At 47.7% G+C, this 17,873-nt stretch overlaps 1 protein-coding gene across 1 annotated transcript in view; it reads left to right on the top strand.

Moving 5' to 3' along the window:
• The window catches only part of supv3l1 (SUV3-like helicase), a 32,082-nt gene extending 16,064 nt beyond the window's left edge, over nucleotides 1-16,018 (top strand). Inside the window, exons 8-15 of the mRNA XM_055647306.1 lie at nucleotides 1,320-1,411; nucleotides 3,302-3,482; nucleotides 3,775-3,868; nucleotides 4,733-4,952; nucleotides 6,713-6,793; nucleotides 7,991-8,167; nucleotides 9,060-9,208; nucleotides 15,396-16,018. Of these exons, the coding sequence (XP_055503281.1) occupies nucleotides 1,320-1,411; nucleotides 3,302-3,482; nucleotides 3,775-3,868; nucleotides 4,733-4,952; nucleotides 6,713-6,793; nucleotides 7,991-8,167; nucleotides 9,060-9,208; nucleotides 15,396-15,867 (1,466 nt within the window). The 3' untranslated portion in view covers nucleotides 15,868-16,018. The remainder of the gene's footprint in view (nucleotides 1-1,319; nucleotides 1,412-3,301; nucleotides 3,483-3,774; nucleotides 3,869-4,732; nucleotides 4,953-6,712; nucleotides 6,794-7,990; nucleotides 8,168-9,059; nucleotides 9,209-15,395) is intronic.
• The last annotated feature ends 1,855 nt before the right edge of the window (nucleotides 16,019-17,873 follow it).

Genomic DNA, 17,873 nt, shown 5'->3' with positions numbered 1-17,873 from the left:
CTCCGGTCACCCCTCTGGAATGGAGCTGAGACTGGGAACTGTACCGCCCTTGCCCCCTCCCTCTGCAACTGCAAACAACCCCACAGTTCCCAGTCTCAGCTCCTGTACTCCTGTACCGGTGGCCGGAGAGGTCACAGCCCGAGCCATCAGCTTCTGTCCCTACAGGGACAGCGGAGAGCGTGTTCCTCTGGAATTGGAACGTGGCTGGGCTGCTGTTGGCTGTGGGTCTCTGGGATCTCCGTGCTTGCAGTGGGCCTGGGGGTCGGTGTCCCGTTGGTCCTGACGTCTCCGGTGACTGGCACTGGCTCCAACGTGAAGACAGTGCAAAGCCCCCGCGCCGATGCAATGCGCGGGGAGCTGGAGAGGGGAGGGAAGGGGTCACACACATGGCCGGGAAGCAGAGGGGTGTAGGTGGGGTGAAACTGAAGGGAGCGACAATTTGCTGCTGCCTGCCCGCTGAGTTAAAAAAGTTCCCACGCAAGACTCACGATACACTGTGTATCGTGTCTACCGTGGGAACTTTTTAACTCAGCGGGCAGGCAGCAGCAGATTGTCAATTATTAACCCTCCCGCGCAATATACCCTCACCTTCTCTTTTATGAATGGGGATTTAGTTCCCCTTTCTTCGAGGACCGACCGGAGGTTCCGCTGTCACCTCTGCGGGCCGCCCTCGGTGAACGTTTTCAAGGACCTTTCTCAAGGACTGAAAAAATGTCGCTATTCAGAGGTTTTCGTTATTTGGATCTTTGGATAAAAGGTTGTGCACCTGTATTATATAAATAGGATATTAATTTTTGTGAGTCAGCTTCAATATTCATTGCTTCTTCCAATAAGTCAGGAGTTACTTTTTGATATCCTTGTATATATTTTTTCACAAAGTCGCAAATCTGAAGATATTTAAAATATTGGTTGTTTTTCAATTTAAATTTTAATTGTAGTTGTTGGAATGATAGTAGGTTTCCCATTTCATACATATCCCTGATCCTTCTAATTCCGAGACTTTCCCATTGGTTATATGTCTTATCAATAAGAGATGGTTTAAATAAAGGGTTATTCGCTATTGGCATTAACAGTGATAGATTTCTTAATTTTAAAGATAATTTTATTTGTTTCCAAATTCTTATAGTACCATATATAATTGGGTTCTTCTTATATATTGTGTTATTCAGTTTTTTTGGGGAAAAGAGGATCGTTCCTATATTACAAGGATGGCAATCCTCCTTCTCCATTTTTATCCATTCTGTCTGTTCCTTCTTTAGCTTCATCTGTTTGAGGAGCGTTAGATTTTGCTCAGTAAGATGACCATATTTTCAATGCAGGTCTTTGTGCCGAAGAAATCCATATCTGCGGAGAAGCTGCAGCCATTAACTTTGTGACGGAGCTGATGTACGACACAGGAGAGGAGGTGGAGGTGAGCTTCTTGGATCAGGTTGGAATCTAAGAGGGGAAAAAGGACTGATCTAAAACAGCAGGAGCAATTCAGCAAAATGGCTGAACTGTGCAGCATTGCATCCGGGCATGACAAGAGACAGCAGTTCTGTTGCTCGTAATTTGGCTCGTAATGGTGCAGCAGTAGAGTTGCTGCCTTACTGCGCCAGAGACCCGGGTATGATCCTGACCAGGGGTGGGGAACCTTTTCACGTTGGAATGCCACATTAAGTTAGCTGTAATCTAATAAGACTGCATGCAAGAAACTTCAATGAGATATACTTCAAAATGTACATTATTTTGTAAAAATCTAACTTCAAGAAAATGAAAAAAAATTGTTAACCCTAAAGTTAACTAACCTTTTAATGACTTTGTTGTGACTGCTTTTTGTGGGTAGGCGTTTGAATATTTGGTTGCAACATAGAGGTACGCAGTTTCGGCTGATGTTCCAGATGGGTATCCGTCATTTGTGGTCAAGGAATGGTAGGGAAGTGTCGGAAATGGTCCAGGTGTATTTGAGTGCCAGATGGAAGTTAGTGGTGAAGCGGATGAAGTCAGTCAGTTGTGTGTGGGTGCAGGAGGTGGCACCAAAGCAGTCGTCGATGTAGCAGAGGTAGAGGTCAGGGATGGGGCCCTGGTATGCCTCGAACAAGGATTGTTCGACGTTCCCGACAAAGAGGCAGGCGTAGCTAGGGCCCATGCGCGTGCCCATAGCTACGCCTTGTATTTTGGAGGAAATGGGAGGAGTCAAACGAGAGGTTATTGAGGGTAAGGACCAGCTCCGCTAGGCGGAGGAGAGTGTCAGTGGCCGGGTATAGGTTGCTTCTCCGGTCGAGGAAGAACCGGAGGGCTTTGAGACCATCCTGGTGGGGGATGGAGGTGTAGAATGACTGGACGTCCATGGTGAAGATGAGAGGATGGGGGCCTAGAGAATGGAATGCGCGGAGACGACGGAGAGTGTCTGAGGTGTCTTGAACATAGGTAGGGAAGGATTTAACCAAGGGGGATAGGATGGAGTCAAGGTATGTGGAAATATGTTCGGTGGGGCACGAACAGGCAGAGACAATGGGTCTACCGGGACAGTCAGGTTTGTGGATTTTTGGGAGAAGGTAAAATCGGGCCGTGCGGGGCTGGGGAACGATGAGGTTGGAGGCTCGGGGAGGGCAGGGCGTTGGAGTTGATGAAGTCGGTGATGGTGCTAGAGATAGTGGCCTGGTGCTCGTCAGTGGGGTCACGGTCCAGGGGTAAGTAAGAGGAGGTGTCTGAGAGTTGGCACGTGGCCTCAGCGTTGCAGAGATCGACGCGCCAGACTACCATGGCACCACCCTTGACGGCGGGTTTGATAACCCAGTCTGGATTGTTGCGGAGTGAGTCGATGGCAGTACGTTCAGGGGGGGAGAGATTGGAGCGAGACAGGGGAGTGGAGAAATTGAGGCGGTTGATGCCGCGACGGCAGTTTTGGATAAAAAGTTCGAAAGCCGGAGACGGCCACGAGGGGGGTTTTGGATAAAAGGTATTGGAACGTGGGTGGAAACCGGAGCACCTGGAGAAAACTCACGCGGTCACAGGGAGAACGTACAGACCGCACCCGTAGACAGGATCGAACCTGGATCTCCGGCTCTGTTAGGCAGTAACTCTACCTCTGCGCCACCGTGCCACCCGTTTTACGCAAGATTCTAGCCTCAGACGTTCCTTATGTCTGCAGAATTAGTTGTAGAACTTAATGTGAGCTTTTCCACAATCTGTGCTGCTTGTCTGCGGATTAGGACTGGGGTTTGTTACATATTAACGCACGGTTATTGACACTGTGGGTGACTTGCTCTGCCACACATTTCTTTGCGAATCGTTTCCAGTAAGTTGATGTTTCAATTAGGTTGAGATGTACGAGCGGCTGACTCCTTTGACTGTTTTGGACTCGGCACTGGAGACTCTTGACAACCTGCGTCCTGGTGACTGTATCGTGTGCTTCAGTAAAAACGACATCTACTCTCTGAGCCGTCAGATAGAAGCTCGTGGACTGGAATGTGCGGTGATATACGGCAGTCTCCCACCAGGTAAATTAACACGCTACAGAAACTTTTCACTGTACCTCGGTAAACTCAACTCAACATTTTTTTCCCCTAGCTTTATTTTTTTTGTACATTTTCCTGTGAAATCATCAAATGAGGGGAAGTGACATTAAACCACAAATTGGTTATTAGGCCATAAAGAAACACCATGGTGCATTGAGCAGTCGAGCCAACAATAGCTGTGGGTGGTGGGACCTGTGGAGAGAGTATCCAGGCGGTTGCATTGTATTGGGTTTGTGGCTTCATTTACTGATTCTGTCTGTATCTTCGCCCACAGGAACAAAATTGGCTCAAGCAAAGAAATTTAATGACCCAGACGATCCCTGTAAGATCATGGTTGCCACCGATGCCATTGGGATGGGCTTGAACTTGTGAGTATACGGCTAAATTTGTAACTTTGAGGCAGCACAGTGGCACAACAGTAGAGTTGCTGCCTCACAGCGTCTTAGACCCGCGTTCGATCCCGACAACGGGTGCTGTCTGCACGTAGTTGGTACGTTCTCCCCGTGACCGCGTGAGTTCTCCCCGGGTGCCGCGGTTTCCTCCCACACTCCAACACGTGCAGGTTTGTAGCTTAACTAGCTTTGGTTAAAAAAATTGTTAATTGTCATTGAGTGTGTACTGTGTGCTAGTGTAACGGGGATTGCAGGTCGGCGTGGACTCGGTGGGGCCAAGGGCCTGTTTCCGTGCTGTATCTCCAAACCAAACCAAACCAAACCAAACCAAACCAAACCAAACCAAACCAAATCACATAAGATTTGTAGGTGGATGCAGGTGAGGGGCTTTGGTTGGTAGATGGGTGGACAAAGGCCTGAGATGGAAACACAAGAAGTGTGAAACATGGAGAGAAGAGGCGTATTATTAATTTTTCTTTCTGTATTGGATCTCTACCTGTGGTTAAGGTATATTTTTTTGTCATGTCATAATCTGTATACAGGGTGAGGTTTAGTTTAGAGACACAGCGCAGAAACAGGCCCTTCTGTCCACCGAGTCGGCGCCGACCAGCTTATCCCTGCTTATTAACACTGTCCTACGCACACTAGGAACAATTTTTACATTTACCAAGCCGATTAACCCACAAACCTGTACGTCTTTAGAGGGTGCAGAAATTGCAGACATTTTCTGAACTCTTATGTATTTCCAGCAGATTTTTGTTACAAGCTTCCGATGGCAGCGCTTTTTCCTTTTGCTTTTACGATAGTGAACTTACAGCGCGCACGCTTTCTTTTGTGCAGGAGTATAAAAAGGATCATTTTCAATTCGCTGATGAAGCCGAGCGTGAACGAGAAGGGAGAGAAGGAGATGGACAGGATCACCACTTCCCAGGCCCTGCAGATCTCGGGCCGAGCGGGCAGGTTTTCCACAGCGTTCAAGGAAGGAGAGGTCACCACAATGAATCGAGCGGACCTCCCTGTACTCCAGGAGATATTGAGTCACCCCATCGATCCCATTGAGGTGATTTTAGTTTTTAGAGATAATACGCGGAAACAGGCCCTTTCGGTCCGCGCCGACCAGCGATCCCCGCACATTAACACTGTCCTGCACCCACTAGGGACATTTTTTACATTTACCAAGCCAATTAACCTACAAACCTGTACGTCTTTGGAGTGTGGGAGGAAACCGAAGATTTCGGAAAATTTGTATGACTTCAAGAAATTAATTTCTCTAGAAAAATGAATAAAACAAACTACTGGCTCTCTGTGTCTATAGTCAAGCTGCCTTGGGAAGAAGTGTCAAGGACGAATCGCACCCTGGCCACTCTCCTCCCCTCTCCTAGTGTGGAAGTGTGAGCGCACTCCTCCAGATTCAGGGGCAGTTTCTTCCCGGCTGTTATCAGGCAACTGGTCCGTCCCAGCAACAACGAGAGAGCGGTCCTGCGCTACTGTCTACCTCATCAGAGACCCTCGGACTATCTTTGATTGGACTTTATCTTGCACATAACATTACTCCCTTTATCTAGGTATGTTACAAAACGTACCTGAATCGTGGCTGAGCATCTGCCCCACCCCTTGTGTGTGATTTTGGCGCTGTTTAGAGGGGGCGGGTTTAAAACGCGATTTTTACTAGGCTGTTCCAATCGAAAATGTTTAGCCTCTTAAATCATTAACGGAAAATCGCTGAAAGACCCCGTCGCAAAAGGTATTATTAGTTTTTATGGCCTTGTATAATATTTATAGTAGTTTAAAAATCACTCTCTCACTCCGCAACCTCTCGCAGCCCCAGGGTTTTATAAAGCAAACAATTAAAGGTATGTACCTTATTTTTACATTAAATGGGGCTTGTATATAACCCTGTATATAAAGTTTTCTATAGCGAGTAGCTTATTTTGGGCTCTTTATATCCCGCAGTATTTTTCTGGGCACTTGAGGGCACAAATCCAGCGCAATGTGAACGTTCTAAACCAGCGCATTCCTCAGGAACCCACTAGAAAGCCGATTTAAATTGACTTTAATTTACAGCAATTGAACACTAAATTCCTTCCATTTGGCCTATAAATTGATGTAAATGAGATTTAAAAATCATGTTTTATTGTGAATTATTTGTGAATATTATTTTGGACACTTAGGCTATTTAAAAATGTTAATCATTTATTAAGAAATGGATAGATGTTTAGACTAGTAATTGAAGTTTGAAATTAGCTACAATTGGGTAACTAACTAATTATATGCTTTAATTTCAGGTCATCCAAGTAAGATTATTTTATATTTGTTTCAGAATGCTTCAATCTATGATAACTGAAAATTTCATTCGGTTCTCTTAATTTTTAAGAAGGTTATGGGCTTTTGACTGTCCACGATCACAGCTTTTTTGTTATGTCCATAGAAAATCAATAGGGAACAAGATGCTAATTTCCGAGTATGAAAATGGCCATAACTTTTTTATTACTTGAGATATGAAAGTGAATTAGGTGTCAAATTAAACTTATTGTTATGCTTTATCTGATGGGATAAATTGCAGACTTGATTTTTTAAATCTCAAAATTTTGTAACATTGCTACTTTATCACTTATTCGTATACTGCGAACGGCTCGATTGTAATCCTATATTGTCTTTCCGCTGGCTGGTTAGCACGTAACAAAATCTTGTCATTTTACCACAGTACACACGGCAATAAACTAAACTAAACTAGTGCTCGGCTGGTGGTCTGTGGAAGGGTACAGGGTACAGAGGTGCGTTTACGTGAAGTACTTATTTAATTGTGATGATCTTTTCAAGGTGGCTGGATTACACCCGACTGCTGACCAGATCGAGATGTTTGCCTATCAGCTGCCAGAGGCCACACTATCAAACCTGCTTGTGAGTGCTGCGTAAATATGTTCATGTTATAAGAGCGGAATTAGGTTATTTGGCCCATCAAGTCCATTCTGCCATTCAATCAGGGGCGGAAAACCCGGGGGGGCCAGAGGGGACACGTCCCCCCCCATGTTTTGAGAGGTGGGCGACATCCCCGCCAGGCTAACCTGCCTGGGCTTGCAGGAAATATGGCCAGCGCGGAGAAGCAGCGCTGGTGTCCCGTCAGTCCAGACAGGGCTGTTAGTTAACCCGGTGAGACAGGCACAGTTGAGCTGCATTTAGCGCTGGATTGAGCCTCCGAAGCCTCGCGAGCGTGTGTGAGTGTGCGCATGTGCGCGCGGCCGCCAAAAATTGTGTCCCCCCGTCCCCTCCATATTTTGATAGCAAGTTCCGTTCTTGCATTCAATCATGGCTGATCTATCTGTCCCTCTCAACCCCATTCTCCTGCCTTCTCCCCACACACCTGACACCCTCACTAATCAAGAATCTGGCAATCGTCGCCTTAAAAATATCCATTGACTTGGCCACCATGGCCGTCTGTGGCAATGAATTCCACAGATTCACCACCCTCCGATTAAAGAAATCCACCTCACAATATCTTTTCATTAAATCATTCAATTGCTTGTTTAGTTTAGAGACACAGCATGGAAACAGGCCCTTCGGCCCACCGAGACCAGGCCAACCATCGATCGCTTGTACACATTAGTTCTATGTTATCCATTTTCTCATCCACTCCCTACGAACTGGGGGCAATATACAGAGGGGCCAATTAAGCTTGAGACCCGCACATCTTTGGGATGTGGGAGGAAACCAGAGCACCCGGGGGAAGCCCACGTGATCACACGCAGAACGTGCAAACTCCATACAGACAGCACCCATAGTCGGGATCAAACCCGGGTCTCTGGCACTGCAAGGCAGCAACTCTACCGCTGCGCCACCCAGTGGCAGGGAGAACGTGCAAACTCCCCACAAAGCACCAGGGGTCAGGATCGACTCCGGGTCTCTGGCGATGCAAGGCAGCAACTCTACCGCTGCGCCACCCAGTGGCAGGGAGAGCGTGCAAACTCCGCACAAAGAGCACCAGGGGTCAGGATCGACTCCGGGTCTCAGGTGCTGTGAACTCTACCACGCTCCTGACTTTCTGCCGGTATAAAATTAACTTGACCTCTCCTTTGTTCTCAAACCTTTCTCTGGGAACAGGATATATTTGTCAGCCTGTCGCAGGTGGACGGCCTCTATTTTGTGTGCAATATCGATGATTTCAAGTTCCTGGCCGATATGATTCAACACATTCCACTGAATCTCCGCGCGCGATACGTCTTCTGTACTGCGCCAATCAACAAGAAGCAGCCCTTTGTCTGCACTTCTTTCCTGAAGGTACGTTACACGTGCGTCTGGCTGTGTGTGTTGTGGTCACACTCTCCTCACAACTAGAGAGCGGTCCTGAGCTACTATCTCGACCTGAAACGTCACCCATTCCTTCTCTCCAGAGATGCTGCTGAGTTACTCCAGTCTTTTTGTGTCTATCTACTATCTACCTCGTTGGAGATCTTCGGCCTATCTTTAATCGGGCTTTACTGGACTTTATATTGCTCGAAAAACGTTATTCTCATCATCCTGTATCTGTACACTATGGATGGCTCGATTGTAGTCACCCGTACTAATCAAGAATCGGTCAAACTACGCTTTCAAAATACACAATGACTTGGCCTCCACAGCAGTCCGTGGCAATGAATTCCACAGATGCACCACCCTCTGGCAGAAGAAAGTCCTCCTCCTCTCCTTTCTAAAGGTACATCCTATTCTGAGGCTGTGCCCACTGGTCCGAGACTCTCTCACTAGTGGACACATCCTCTCCACATCCACTCTGTCCAGGCCTTTCACTATTCGGTAAGTTTCACTGTGGTCCCCCCCCCCCCCGTCATCTTTGTAAACTCCAGCGACTACAGGCCCAGTGCCGCCAAACGCTGTGTTAACATAAGACCACAAGAGCAGAATTGGGCCATGCAGCCCATCGAGTCTACTCCACCGATCGCCAAAAAAATGCTGGAGTAACTCAGGGGGGCAGGCAACATCTCTGGAGAGAAGGAATGGCCGATGTTTCGGGTCGAGACCCTTCTTCAGACTACTCCACCATCCAATCATGGCTGGTCTATTACTTCCCTCTCAACCCCATTCTCCTGCCGACTCACTGTCACCTTTGTGGCCCTTCTGTAATGACTCAATTTGATGATACGATCTTGGTTACTTTTCTTCTTGGATTCCATAGTTTGCCCGACAGTTCAGCCGGAACGAGCCGCTGACGTTTGACTGGTTGTGTCGACACGTCAGCTGGCCATTGATGGCGCCGCAAAACATCAAAGACCTTGTACATCTAGAAGCTGTGCACGACGTCTTGGATCTCTACCTGTGGTTAAGGTACGTTTTTGTATTGTTATAATCTGTACACCGGGTGAGGTTTAGTTTAGTTTAGAGACACAGCGCTTGAAACGGGCCCTTCGATCCACCGAGTCCCCGACGACCCGCTTATCCCCACTGTCCTACACACACTAGGAATCATTTTTACATGTACCAAGCCAATTAACCTACAAACCTGTACGTCTTTGGAGGGTGGGAGGTAACTGAAGATCTCAGAGGAAACCCACGGGGAGAACGTACAAACTCCGTACAGACAAGCACCCGTAGCCAGGATCGAACCCGGGTCTCCGATGCTGCAAGGCAGCAACTCTACTGCTGCGCCATCGTGCCGTCCTAATGTTGTTGAGGTCATTATATATCTTTCCCCCGAGAAGATTCTTGAACATCTGGCCGACTCAATGGAGCGGCATGGTGGTGCAGCGGGAGGGTTGCTGCCTTACAGAAGCCAGGGACAAGTTTGTAGGTTAATTGCCTTCAGTAGAAATTATAAATTGTCCCTCGTGTGCAGGATAGTGCTAGTGTACTGGGTGATCGCTGGTCGGCGCGGACTCAGTGGGTGCAAGGGCCTGTTTCCGCGCTGTATCTCTAAACTAAACTAAACAAAGTTTGCGGAGCCGCTGCCTCACAGCGCCAGAGACCCGGCTTCAATCCTGACCTTGGGTACTGACTCTGTGGTGTGTGCACGTTCTCCCTGTGATTGCGTGGGCTTCCTCTGGCCGTTCTTCTCTTACCCCCTCACACCCAACATCCCAAAGACACGCTGGTGTCTGTTACGCTGCTGGGTTTGTTGGCCGCTGTAACTTGCCCCTTATGTGTAGATGTTGGGGGAAATCTGGTGGGGAGGGAGAGAGGGAGAGCCATCCCAGGACGGTTCACCAGACTGATTCCTGGGATGACAGGACTGTCTTATGAAGAAAGACTGGATAGACTTGGTTTATACTCTCTAGAATTTAGAAGACTGAGAGGGGATCTTATAGAAACTTACAAAATTCTTAAGGGGTTGGACAGGCTAGATGCAGGAAGATTGTTCCCGATGTTAGGAAAGTCCAGGACAAGGGGTCACAGCTTAAGGATAAGGGGGAAATCCTTTAAAACCGAGATGAGAAGAACTTTTTTCACACAGAGAGTGGTGAATCTCTGGAACTCTCTGCCACAGAGGGTAGTTGAGGCCAGTTCATTGGCTATATTTAAGAGGGAGTTAGATGTGGCCCTTGTGGCTAAGGGGATCAGGGGGTATGGAGAGAAGGCAGGTACGGGATACTGAGTTGGATGATCAGCCATGATCATATTGAATGGCGGTGCAGGCTCGAAGGGCCGAATGGCCTACTCCTGCACCTAATTTCTATGTTTTATGTTTCTATGAGAGGGAGAGAGATAGATAGATATGCCATTTATTGTCACTATACATGTACAATGAAATTAAAAGCTGCTCGTACTCAGTGCGGGGGGAGAGGGGGAGTTCTCTTGTAGACAGATAGTTAGTAAAATACACATACCCTTGGGATGTGTATTTTAAAATAGTAAAATTTAGGGCAGAGAGGAGGGGGAGAGAGGGGGAGTTCTCTTGATAGAATTAGTGTAAATAGTTGTAGAATTAGTGTAAATAGGTGACTGTTGGTCAGAGTGGACTGGGAGAAAAGGCCAGTTTCCATCGAAGATAGACACAAGATGCTGGAATAACTCAACGGGACAGGCAGCATCTCTGGAGAGAATGAATGGGCAACATTTCAGGTCAAGACCTTCTATGTTTCGTTTCCCTTTCCCCACACTCTCAGTCTGAAGAGGGGTCACGATCCAAAACGCCACCCATTCCTTCTCTTCAGAGATGCTGCCTGACCCACTGGGTTACTCCAGCATGTTGTGTCTCTCTTGGGTGTAAACCAGCATCTGTAGTTCCTTCCGACACAGGCCGGTTTCAAAGCTGTATTTTACTAACTATCTGTCTGCTGCATTCGGCAGGGTGTTTCTGTGTGACATATTGGGGAATGTTTGGCGTTTGATGGCGCACTCATTTAGTGGAATCCATGTTCCTGAGTAACAATGTGTTTCTTGGCTGGTGCTAGAATTGTACTTGACATCAAAATGGTGGCTTGTAGATGGTGGAAAGGTTTAGGGGTTTCATAGAAACATGGAAAATAGGGGCAGGAGTAGGCCATTCAGCCCTTCGAGATGAATGGCTGATCCTAAATCAGAACCCCATTCCTGCATTTTCCCCATATCCCTTGATTCCATTAGCTCGTCCATTGCTACATCTAACTCTCTCTTGAAAACATCCAGTGAATTGGCCTCCACTGCCTTCTGTGGCAGAATATTCCAGATTCACAACTTTCTGGGTGAAGAAGTTTTTCCCCATCTCAGTCCCAAATGGCCTACCCCTTATTCTTAAACTGTGACTCCTAGTTCTGGGCTCCCCCAGCATTGGGAACATTTTTCCTGCATCTAGCCTGTCCAATCCCTTAAGAATTGTGTATGTTTCTATAAGACCCCCTCTCATCTAAATTCCAGTGAATATAAGCCCAGTCGACCCATTCTTTCATCATATGTCAGTTCCTGCCATCCTGGGAATTAACCTGGTGAACCCACGCTGCACTCCCTCAACGGGAAAAATGTCCTTCCTCAAGTTGGGAGACCAAGACTGCAGACAATGCTCCAGGTGCGGTCTCACCAGGGCCCTGTACAACTGCAATATGATCTCTTTGTTCCTATACTCAAATCCTCTCGATCCACATCCCAAGGGTATGTGTGTTTGGCTTCTGTAAACTGTCCCTGCTGTATAGAATAGAACTAGTGATCCACGCTGTATCTCTAAACTAACGCAAACTAAAGGCGACGTTCCGGCTTGGGACCCTGCTTCCGACTGGTCCCAACTAGTAAAGGATGATGACCTTGAGACACCACCTCTCCATGGGATGCTGCCTGACCCCGCTGAGTTATTCCAACACTTTGTGTCTTTTATAATAACTGCTGACTGGCGACACCCTCCATAACTGGAGACTGAAGGGTGAAATCCACATTTGGGATTTGTTCTACTACTTGTGAACAGTTCGTAAGTTCATTTGTCATAGGAGCAGAGTTAGGCCACTCAGCCCCATCAAGTCTACTCCGCCACTCAATCATGGCTGATCTATCTTTCCATCCCAACCCCATTCCCCTTGCCTTCTCTCCATAACCCCTGACGCACGTACTAATGAAGAATCTTGCAATCTCCGTCTTAAAATATCCACTGACTTGGCCATTTGTGGCAATGCATTCGACGGATTCACCGCCCTCGTACAAAAGAAATTCCTCCTCATCTCCTTTCTAAGGGTACGATGAAGGATAAAGTATAATCAAGCCTTTGTGATCACGTTGTTTTGTAGATGCCAATGCTCTGGCTGTCCCAGCTCAGCGTAGCTGGAGGCACAGCATATTCTCAAGCATAAATCCTGGGCACTAACTGGAATCTTTTCTGCTCCTGTTGCCTCTATTGTTTCTTGGTTTAATGTGGAGAGAATTGAATTGGCTGAAGGTTGCTTTCTGCATTTGAGATTGTAAGAAGAGGTATAAATGCTTCATCCATTTGGCACTGGCAGATGTGCTGCAGGCCAATGGTCGTCTTATTTTGCTGCTGTTGCTAGGCGTAACTATGGTTGTGAAGCATAGTTTGGCACAGCATCCTTCTCCTGCATATTTGTTAGTCCACTACTGCTACTGGCTGCAGCAGGAGCTGTGATCTTTTCTCCAGAGATGCTGCCTGACCCGCTGAGTTACGTAGATACATAGGTACAGAGACAATAGGTGCAGGAGTAGGCCATTTGGCCCTTCAAGCCAGCACTGCCATTCAATGTGATCATGGCTGATCGTCCACAATCAGTAACCCGTTCCTGCCTTATCCCCATATACCTTGATTCCATAGCCCGAAGAGCTCTATCTAACTCTCTTTTGAATGCATCCTGTGAATCGGCCTTCTGAGGCAGAGAATTCCACAAATTCACAACTCTCTGGGTGAAAAAGTTTTTCCTCATCTCAATTCTAAATGGCCTACCCCTTATTCTTAAACTGTGGCCCCAGGTTCTGGACTCCCCCAACATCGGGGACTTGTTTCCTGCATCTAGCGTGTCCAATCCCTTAATAATTTTATATGTTTCTATGAGATATCCTCTCATCCTTCTGAATTCCAGTGAATACAAGCTCAGTCGCTCCACTCTTTCACCTTATGACAGTCCCGCCATCCCGCGAATTAACCTCGTGAACCTTCGCTGCATTCCCTCAATAGCAAGAATGTCCTTCCTCAAATTAGGACATTCAGTTCCTCTTTAATACATTAGTTACTCCAGCATTTTCTGTCTTTCTTCTGTGATCACATCTGTTGGTTGTGCTTAGTTTTGCTTCTTTCACGATGAACCTAGAGGATAAGGCAGCATCCCTGGAGAACGTGGATCGGTGACGTTTCGGGTAGAAATGTGTTCTCCGGGGATGCTGCCTGACCTTCTCAGATACTCCAGCACTTTGTGTCTTTCTTTTTGTTGGTAACCCAGCATCTGCAGTTCCTTGAAACGCATTGCCGGGGGCAGTGATGGAGATACGATAGTGGCGTTTAAGAGGCTTTTAGATAGGCACATCCTGTGTCTAGGAAAATTAGTGTGTAGGAAAAGTGGAATAACAGAACGAGTGACAATGGTCGGATTGAACTCAATGGGCCGAAGGGCCTATTTCCTTGCTGAATCACTAAACTATTTAGAGCTATGATTTACAGCTATACCACTAACAATTGCACTAAACCACACACAAGAAGCCAGTTGGTGGAGGTGCAGACACAAGGAACTGCAGATGCTGGAATCTTGGACAAAACATATAAGATTGTTAAGGGTTTGGACACACTAGAAGCAGGAAACATGTTCCCGATGTTGGGGGAGTCCAGAACCAGGGGCCACAGTTTAAAAATAAGGAGTAAGCCATTTAGAACGGAGACGAGGAAACACTTTTTCTCACAGAGAGTGGTGAGTCTGTGGAATTCTCTGCCTCAGAGAGCGGTGGAGGCGAGTTCTCTGGATGCTTTTAAGAGAGAGCTAGATAGGGCTCTTAAAAATAGCGGAGTCGGGGGATATGGGGAGAAGGCAGGAACGGGGTGCTGATTGGGGATGATCATCCATGATCACATTGAATGGCGGTCAAAAGACCAAATGGCCTACTCCTTCACCTATTGTCTATTAAAACACTGGAGGAACTCAGCGGGTCAGGCAGCACGCGGGGGATGGAAAGGATAGGAGACAGTTGAGGGTTGGGACCATTCTTCAGACTCTTAGGTTTGTGCCTGTTTCAGGTGTCACGCCGTGATCTGGAATTTGAACCCATCTCGTAAATTGCTCCTCGTCTCTGCTTTTCTCCCCCGGTCTCGATTTGTTATAAGGCCATATGAGTAGTATTAGGTAATTCGACCCATCTGGTCTAATCCGCCATTCAATCATGGCTGATCTATCTCTTGCCCCCCCCTAACCCCATTCTCCTGCCTTCTCCCCTTAACCTCTGACACCCGTACTAATCAAGAATCTATTTATCTCTGCCTTAAAAATACCCACTGACCTGGCCTCCACAGCCTTCTGTGGCAAGGAATTCCACAGATTCACCTCCCTCTGACTAAAGAAATTCCTCCTCATCTCCTTCCTAAAAGAATGGCCTTTAATGCTGAGCCTGTGGCCTCTAGTCCTGGACTCTCCCACTGGTGGGAACATCCTCTACACCTCCACTCTATCCAAGCCTTTCACTATTCTGTACATTTCAATGAGGTCCCTCCCCCCCCTCCCCTCCCCCACCCTCCCCCTCCCCCTCTCCTTCTTCTAAATCCAGCGAGTACATGCCCAGTGCCGACAAATGCTCATTATAGGTTATCCTACTCATTCCTGGTATCATTTTCATAAACCTCCTGTGGACCCTGTCCAGAGCCAGCACAACCTTCCTCAGATAATAGTGCTCAGAATTGCTCACAATGTTCCAAATGCGGCCCTACCTGAGCCTTATAGACATGATATGAAGGACGAGTTGCACCGTGGCCACTCCCCCATCAAAAGGTATAGAAGTGTGAAAAAGCACGCCACCAGATTCAGGGACAGTTTCCTCCCAGCTGTAATCACTCTGACCACAACCAGAGAGAGCCCAGAAATTGCTCACAATGTTCTATTCCCCGGGCGGGCATCGTTCTCTCTTCCAGCTACCGGTTCATGGATATGTTCCCGGACGTGAGCCTTGTGCGGGACATTCAGACGGAGCTGGACAGCACGATACAGGTCGGGGTGAAGAACATCACCCGCCTGATCCGCGCTTCGGACTCGGCTGCCGTGGCGGCCGGCCCACGGCCCGGCGACGCGCCGAACCACGGTGGCGGGCGGAGGAAGAACAAGATCAACATGGAGAGCGTCAACACGTCCCCCCGGCGGCCGCGAGGGTCCAAGGCGCTGGGCTACAAGCCGGCGACGTCTGGAGCAGACGCAGACGCAGACGCAGACGCAGCCGAAGCAGCTGCCGATTCCCTGAGCACCAGGCTGGTCCAAGAAGGGCATCTAACGGCTGAATTACTGCAGCAGCTTCAGGAGGAATGGTCAGCGAGGCAGGCGCACCGTCGAGATCCTGCTGCTCAACCTCTGAGCAAAACAACGGCCAAAGGTTCGAGGAAGAAGAAATGAATTCAGTGTATTTATTTGACTGACGTTTCTCTTTCCAGAGTCGAACAATAAAGTGATTTGGGCCTGTGTATAAAGTGCCGGGATTTTCAGCACAAAAATCATGGTAAATAAAAAAAAAACGGAAATTCAATAAATATTATTTTCTACACAAGAGCTTCTCTGCCGTTTTCAATAATGAAACTTGTTTTGAGTTTGGAGACGCAGCGTGGAAATAAGCCCACCTTGGCCCGCTGACTTCACACTGATCATCGGTGACCCATTCACCAGTGCTGCTTCCGCCCTTGTAGCCAGTTTACAGAAGCCAATTAACCCACAAACCAGCACGTCTTTGGAGTGTGGGAGGAAACCGGAGCACCCGGAGAAAGCCCATGTGGCCGCATGGAGAACGTGCAAACTCCGCACAGGCAGCACCCGTAGGTAGGATAGAACCCTGGTCTCTGCCGCTGTGGGGCAGCAACTCTGCCGTTGCACCACTGTGCCACACACGGGACACGTGATAGTTCTCAGGAGTTTGGAAAAGGAGAACCGGGAATCCCACCGGAGCATAGTTGATTAACAGCAGAGATAGAAACATAGAAATTAGCATTTCGTATTCGAGCCTGCATTCAATAATCATGGCTGAGACCAGAGTATCCCGTACCTACCTATGATGTAAAAATATAAACTTCTCAGCTGGCGTCATCTCGGTTTTAAAGGATTTCCCCCTTATCCTTAAGCTGTGACCCCTTGAGGACTTCCCTAACATCGGGAACAATCTTCCTGAAGACAAGAATGAGGGACAGTCCTGAGCAGACTCCCTCTATGGCAATAATGTCCTTCCTCAGATTTGCACCCCTGCTCCTAGGAAGGTACTACTGGGGCGAGATTCCAACCTTATTACCCCCTGATATCCCGAGCAGCTTTGATTAAATGCTGGCAAGCCAGGCCGGCCATTTGGTGTGAAGGGTCTCAGCAGAAACTGTCCATTTGCTCACCACCACATTCAGGAACCTGTGGTTATAGTACAGGGTGAGTGCCTACTTTCAACCTACCAACTACCTAACAGGGCGGCACAGTGGCGCAGAGTTGCTGCCTCACAGCGCCAGAGACCCGGGTTCGATCCTGACTACTGTTGCTGTCTGTGTGGAGTTTGTCGGTTCTCGCCATCATAAACAGTAGCTTGTGTTCTGGGGTTGTCCCCGAAAATTTTAAACATTGCAGTAGTGCAACCACTACTTAAGAAACCTGGCCTGGATCAAACTGTTCTGGCCAATTTTAGGCCGATCTCCAAGCTGCCATTTATCTCTAAAATCATGGAGAAAGTAGTTTATGCTCAGCTGAAACTCTTCCTGGACGAGCACAATATTCGGGAGGTTTTCCAGTCTGGATTCAAAGCTATGCATAGCACAGTCAGCTCTGCTAACGGTTTTTAATGACATCCTCCTGGCAAACGACTCCGGTAATTATGTGGTTCTTGTCATGCTGGACCTATCTGCCGCCTTCGATACAGTGGACCATGGAATTTTAATTTCCCGATTACAGCACCAAGTGGGCATCTGTGGCAGTGCCCTGGGATGGTTCAGGTCCTATCTGGCAGACAGAACCATGCGTGTAAGCCTTGCTGGCTTTGAATCCTCCTCCGCTCCCTTGGCATATGGGGTTCCACAGGGCTCAATTTTAGGGCCCCTGCTCTTCTCTCTATACCTACTTCCTCTGGGCTCAATTTTAAGAAGGCATGGCATCTCCTTTCACTTTTACGCAGATGATAGCCAGTTATATATGCCACTCAGGAAGGAAGACGACTATTCTCTAAAATCACTTCTGTCTTGTCTTGAGGACATTAAGTCCTGGATGGCCTTAAACTTTCTGGGACTTAATGAAAAAAAGACAGAGGTGATTTTGTTTGGCCCCAATGGCTGCCGTGAACCTCCCTTTGTTGACTTGGGTCCACTGGCATTGTCCGTAAAGCCAACAGTTTTAAACCTGGGTTTTAGGATGGACGGTGATTTTAAACTAGATAAACAAAT

The sequence above is a fragment of the Leucoraja erinacea genome, chromosome 15 (genome assembly GCF_028641065.1).
Source record: "Leucoraja erinacea ecotype New England chromosome 15, Leri_hhj_1, whole genome shotgun sequence".
Lineage (NCBI taxonomy): Eukaryota > Metazoa > Chordata > Chondrichthyes > Rajiformes > Rajidae > Leucoraja > Leucoraja erinaceus.
This window is presented reverse-complemented; position numbering and strand designations above follow the sequence as displayed.